Here is a 6,384-nt window from a genome sequence, read left to right as displayed (position 1 = left end):
CGAGAGTAGGCTTTGTCTTACGATCTACTGAGATTCATCCTGTGTTCTAAAGATGTGTTTTTCTTAGGTTATTATAGCGGGGTCACACATTCATGATGCGGTTTTATTTTTAATTTTATTTTACAATGGATGAATTTTTTTTTCCTAATAAACCATACAAAATTCAAGAGGAGTTTTGTAAACAAGCATTTAAATTGTACAACACTGAGGGAGGTATAGGAATATTTCAATCCCCAACAGGGACTGGAAAAACTCTCAGTATTCTTTGTTCCTCAATTAGCTGGTTGTATAAATCTTTTTTCAACTGTGATAATCAGGAAATAAACACCGAAAGTAATAGTTCACTTCCACCTTGGGTCTTGAATACAATCAACAAACAAAAACAAGAATCCTCAAGTATCATCGTTCAGAACAAAAAACTTTTCCATGAATATATTAAAAATGAAATTTTATCTTCGCCTTCAAATAAAAGTTTTAATGAAATCATTTCAGAACTAGAAATTTCTTTCGATGATCTTCCAATTAATTATAAAATATTTATAACTAGTAGGACTCATTCACAACTCTCACAATACATTGATGAAATCAAGAAAATTAAAAAAAACAGCAATAACCAATTTATTGATTCTTTATCAATTGTTCCGCTTGCAAGCAGAACACAATTATGTGTACATAATAAAGTCAAAAAATATAATAGTTCCATCATTAAGGATGTTTGCCACAGTTACACTAGTCAAAGAGATGTTAATAAGGACAAATGCACATTCAAAGAAGGCAGTATAATTTTAGCAAAGAAATGCCTCTTAGAGCCTTTAAACATTGAGGAATTGTGTGCATTAGCTCTAGAACTCAATGTAAGTTTAGAAACTAAATATTCATGTCTATTCTCACTTTTTTCAGGCATGCCCCTACTATGCAACAAAAATAGCAAGTCAATTTTCTGACATTGTACTTTTGCCATATAATATAGTTTTTAACAAAGTTTCACGAGACTCATTTAAATTGAAATTATGTAATAAGAATGCACTTCTTATTATTGACGAGGCACATAATCTTATTAATACCCTTGAATCAAGTAATAGAGTTTCAATCACACTAGAATCTTCTCTTATACTATTCGAAGCATGCGAAAAAATCATATCATTAGATCCATTATTCCTGAAAGGCGAAAATCTTTCCTTATTAAAACAACTTATTCGATTGGTGAAGTCCATTTATTTCGGTACAAAAAACTTAATATTAAATGGTAAAAAACGCAAAAGCAATGAATACAACATGCAAGAAGACAGTATCGTTTTAAATCCCATTGAATTCATGACTTTAAACAACATTGATTCTTTTAATATATCAAAAATATATAACTTCATTATTGAAAAAGACCTCTGTAAAAAGATAAAAGGCGTTATTATAAGATACGAAAAGGAGTTTTCACTGAAATATAGGTCCAGTGATGATTTGCAGCTATATTCGAACTCACTATTCGTTTTAAAGGAATTCCTCGACTTTCTCATCTATTCTGATAAAAAATTTGACATTGTTGTAATAGAGCCAGCGTCAAATAATGAGGGTAACGATAATTATTCTATTACGTTAATACCTATAAACGTTCAATCTAGATTTAATCAAGTAGCATTAAACACAAAGACAACGATGTTAGTAGGTGGCACATTAGAACCTATTTCAGAATTTTCGCCTCTTTTTAAAGATATAAATACGGATAAAATTGTTAACTACTCCGCATCATATAAAATTTCTAGAGACAATTTGTTATTTCTAACTATCCCTAAATCTATTGACAACCAAGTAATAAACCTCAAATATGAATTTAGAACGTGTGAAGTACAACTGAAAAATATATCTCAGATAATATCACTACTCTCATCAGAAATACCAGATGGAATTTGTGTTTTTTTTTCATCTTATAATTTTCTTGAAATTTTTTATAAGCATTTATTCACATGTGAGGAATCAAAAAAACATCTAAATTTGATTATGAAGAACAAAAAAATATTTAGAGAAAAAAAAAACCAAAATAAAAACATATTGGAGCAATATAAAGACCATATTATGAATGATAGATGTAATAAAGGTGCAATTTTATTTGCTGTTTTGAATGGAACGCTATCCGAAGGGGTCAACTTTTCTGATAAACTTTGTAGGGGTCTTATTATAATATCTTTACCATTCCCACAGAATAGCAGGCTTCTGATTTCAAAAGAGAATTATTTTAAAGAAAATATTTGCGATAACGAGGAACAATACAGGAAAATTATGTGTATGAAGACGGTGAACCAGTGTATCGGACGAGCTATTAGACACAAAAACGACTATTCTGCAATTATACTTATTGACAGCAGATACGAGAGTCTATCAGTTATGAAAATGCTTCCAAACTGGCTACAAGATCACATTAATACGTACTTGGAGTGGGATTTTGAAAAGAATATTATTTGTCGTATCAGAGAATTTTTCAGAAAAAAAAAAATTTGAACCCGCCCCCATAGTCAATAGTTGTTTTCGAAAATGAACACTTCAAAAAATGAGAACAATCAATCAAACGACTTTGAGTTTAATGAAACAGAAGTTATTGAAAGTGATTCTGACCTATTTGGAGAGGATGGTGATATACTTGACAGTAAAGGCTTGCTAATAGGGAGCGAAAAGAGTCAAAATGAATCGAAAAGTCCAAAGCCTTTAAGTGTAGGCCACCAAATGGATGATGTAGATGATTCAGCCACTTTTGATGATATTAAATGTGTTGAAGTCAAATCTTCAACAAACGCTCCCATATTCAATAATCATGACCGAACATTTCTAACGCTTAAGTTACCGAAACGATTAAATATCAATTACAATCCAAACAGGTATAGAGAAAATGAACTTGATGACGATATGAATATCGTTGGTTATATTGACGATGATGGAAATGTTAAATCAAATACTAAATTGGTTTCTTGGAGCGACGGTAGTTATTCCCTACTCGTTAACGGGAAGCTTTCATACGATTGTCTATTGGGTATAGAGAACGCTATGCTATTTGATAATGGTTCAGAAAGTAATTATAAACTAAGTATTTCCCGTATTGATCAAAAATTTACGATAAGACCCATTACAATAGAAAAGAACAGTGCATTAAGAGACTCCAAATCAAGAGTAATGATTCCTACAACATTAGACGAAATAAATCAAATAGAAGTTGAAGCGAGAAAAAGAAGTGGAGAATTAAATATTTTGAAATCAATGAAGTTGGAACAAAAAATCAATAGCATTCAACACCACTCAAATAGAAGGCAAATGACTAGCTCCTTTTTGGAAGATTCAAGCGAAGAAGAAATATAACTGGGTAGTAAGGTGTCATTAAAATTAATATACTTTAACTATCTTCATAGATATTCTTAAAGACAATAATTATGAAAGAGTTTGTGGTAAAATATGATCGGATGTAAATGGTTCTTTGAGAAGTATTGACTCTTAATCAACTAACTCGGGCCGTTTGGAATACTTCAAATTAATAACACATTCGTTATTTCCTAAACCAAATAGGTATAGACAATGTATCTGTTGATTGTATATATAGGCATTCTATTTCATTTGCCCAATTTTTATTCTTTTGTCTATCCATAAAAAAATTGAAAACTTGTTTTATTGTATTCTGAATATTTTCAACTATTTCGTCATTATTCATATCCATTCTTGCTACACGTAATCCAATGGATTTGCCCTTCCTGATACTCATGAATGTGGATGACAAAGCCAATTCTAATGTGTTTTTCAATGTTGATTCCCTCAACTTCAGTGCAACTGGCATTTTGTTTGTTTTTATGAAATAAGACCCAAGTAATTTCGGTAACTTTTCAACAATTCTATCATCTGAAAGAAACAAGTCATAACCGGAGCACAACTCACGTCTGTCCTTATAAGTATTAAATTTTTTTGAAAGTTTACCAACTCCTATTACCTTTGTTATAACTCTAGGCTTAATGTTGTTAGAATTAATAATTTCCTTCCATTTTTTTTGGGGATCTTTAACAAATAGACAGACTTCATCAATTTGGTCCCTATAAAGCGAGTTTGGTAATTTAATATGAACGTGTTTACTTTTAACAAATTCTGGGGAATTCTTCAGAACGACTAGAAGAGTAATGAATTGAGAGTTTCCATTAAGTGATAGTAAATCCTCTCTGCCATTTTTTGACTTTAAAAGTTGTTTTAGTGCTCTTACTGCACCATCAATATTGCTTTTGCTTATATCAAGAGGATTTGTAGAACAAAACTTGTTCATAATTAAAATATTACAGTGTTTACCTATATTTTCTCACAATACCTAATCGTCAATTAATATTGTCAAATGCTGACGATTAGAGACAAAACAGATTTATTTGCGGCTAACTTTAGCGGCTCACTTGATTCTTGTTCAATTTAACGAAAAAAAACTCGCGTAAATCAAAGTTAAATATGTTAATACTAAATGCAAGAGATAGACCGTGGATTTTTTGTATTGGATCCACAGTGGTGGGATAATATTACTACTTCAGATGAGGCAAGAAACATATTTTTCAGGCTCCTTTATTCCTGCATCTCTCATACAAGCCACTCACTTTTCATTTATTATTCTGTAACTTTACATGAAAATGAAAGCCGTGAACCTGATATTAATTTGGAAAGCGATGTACTTGCAAAATCAACACTTATTAATAAAAATATATATTCTAGAATGACATGCAAGCACATAAACAGCATAATAAAAGCCTATGAAATTGCACTTGATGTTATTGAACTACTTGATAAAATACCCACATTTGACATAAGATTTATTCCTGTTAAAAATGATTGCGTAAATCATATTTTTAAAACAATAGGTTCAGATACACAATTAAATCACTGGCTTAATTCTTACACATTTTGTGAAAGAAATGGGGATCTAATTCACTGTGCTGACACTATCAATTCGATTGTTTCCTCATTTGTACAGGATAGAATACACTACTTGAGGCTCTTTTCAGATAATGAGTCAATTAATTCACTAGTTTGCAGCAAATTTTTCGATCAATTTGTAGTTCATGGATTTCCATATTTCGAAATAACAGATAATATCGAAATACCAAGATGGAATAACAAATTAAATGTTATTACAAATAATGACAATAGAAAGTTTATTGAAAACCCTGTTAATCGTACATTGTTCGCTGGGACCTTCGACCGTCTCCACCCAGGTCACAAAATTAACATTACTGTTGCAACATGGTATGCAAAAGAAATGGCTATAATTGGAATAACAGATACACCTCTTATAGTAAATAAAAGGGACAAAGATATTCTTCAAGTAAGTTTGTATTTTAATTACATATGATTTATTTATTTACTCTCATTAGGACTTTTCTATTAGAAGTGCAAACGTGCTTTCTTTCATTTTTTCATTATACCCTGAAATATCTATTACCTTATTAAGAATTTCAAGTATTATTGGTGGTGCGGATATTTTCGAATTTGATGCATTGATTGCTACTCCTGAATCCATCAATAATGCTAAAAAAATAAATGATCAGAGACTAAACAAGGGTTTTCCACTCGTCCAATTGGTTGAGGTTCCATTTGTTTATAAACCACAATTAAGTGAAATAATACAAGAGAAAAATAAGGCTAATGAATCATCTGAAATAATAACATCAACAGAACTTAGATTATATTTAAAAAAGAATTTGGATGGTTCTAATAATAGATTATTGCTAAAAAATGCTATCAATGAATTGTTCTTCCAAAGTATTAATTTAGATGTGACTAAATCTCGTTTCGTTGGGTTGATTAATTTAATAAATTCTTTTGTTGATGATATAATATTCGAGATACTGCACAGATGGAAAAAGCTGTATGGAAATGAAAAAGGAAGATATATCTTCGAAAAGTGGCTTTACAGATTCATTTCAGATATGAACTCAGAAGGAAAAAAATATTTAAAAGCAAAGGAAATCAATAAGGGATATACTAAAGGTTTGGAAAGTATCGCTGTTATTCTCATTTACCTAATTGTCACCCTTAATCTACTTAAGAGAAATAGCATAGCTATACAATTGGATGTAATTAACAAAATTTGTATTTTATTTCTTGAAACTCTGAAAAATACACAAAGGAAAGATGGTCAGAGTTGTGGTCATCCTGAGTACTGTATTCCATATATGTACTGTTATTCGGGAGTCGAAAAGAATATTTTTTTTGGTAATAATTTTGACCTAACTTATTCTAAATTACAGTACAAAAACCAATCATATAATTCATGTACTGGCCCAAATATTGAGTTTGATATTCCAGCAAATAAAATTGTGGATGAAAATCATTTCATATCCTTTGATTTTGTGTTGAAAAGCATATTCAAGTAAATGAAATTGA

General features: G+C 30.4%; 4 protein-coding genes across 4 annotated transcripts; 3 read left to right on the top strand and 1 right to left on the bottom strand.

Annotated features, from left to right (window-relative positions):
* Positions 1 to 125: 125 nt before the first annotated feature.
* Positions 126 to 2,490, top strand: FG379_003566 (helicase; the record flags this gene model as incomplete). Its single annotated transcript, XM_067329195.1, has 2 exons — positions 126 to 854; positions 901 to 2,490. The coding sequence occupies 2 exons, from the start codon at positions 126 to 128 to the stop codon at positions 2,488 to 2,490; spliced, it is 2,319 nt and encodes a 772-aa protein (XP_067185372.1).
* A 33-nt stretch (positions 2,491 to 2,523) lies between these two features.
* On the top strand, positions 2,524 to 3,339 carry FG379_003565 (uncharacterized protein; the record flags this gene model as incomplete). The annotated part of the gene is made up of 1 exon (XM_067329194.1): positions 2,524 to 3,339. One exon carries the CDS (start codon positions 2,524 to 2,526, stop codon positions 3,337 to 3,339), a length of 816 nt encoding a protein of 271 aa, XP_067185371.1.
* Positions 3,340 to 3,523: 184 nt separating this feature from the next.
* Positions 3,524 to 4,282, bottom strand: FG379_003564 (uncharacterized protein; the record flags this gene model as incomplete). Its single annotated transcript, XM_067329193.1, has 1 exon — positions 3,524 to 4,282. The coding sequence occupies one exon, from the start codon at positions 4,280 to 4,282 to the stop codon at positions 3,524 to 3,526; it is 759 nt and encodes a 252-aa protein (XP_067185370.1).
* A 186-nt stretch (positions 4,283 to 4,468) lies between these two features.
* On the top strand, positions 4,469 to 6,374 carry FG379_003563 (cytidylyltransferase (HIGH family) exon; the record flags this gene model as incomplete). Its single annotated transcript, XM_067329192.1, has 2 exons — positions 4,469 to 5,323; positions 5,373 to 6,374. 2 exons carry the CDS (start codon positions 4,469 to 4,471, stop codon positions 6,372 to 6,374), a joined length of 1,857 nt encoding a protein of 618 aa, XP_067185369.1.
* Between the last annotated feature and the right edge of the window lie 10 nt (positions 6,375 to 6,384).

Source organism: Cryptosporidium bovis (assembly GCF_009768925.1).
Source record: "Cryptosporidium bovis isolate 45015 chromosome Unknown contig_8, whole genome shotgun sequence".
NCBI classification, from domain to species: domain Eukaryota; phylum Apicomplexa; class Conoidasida; order Eucoccidiorida; family Cryptosporidiidae; genus Cryptosporidium; species Cryptosporidium bovis.
The sequence above is the reverse complement of the archived record's forward strand: the minus strand, read 5'-3'. Positions and strand labels throughout refer to the sequence as shown.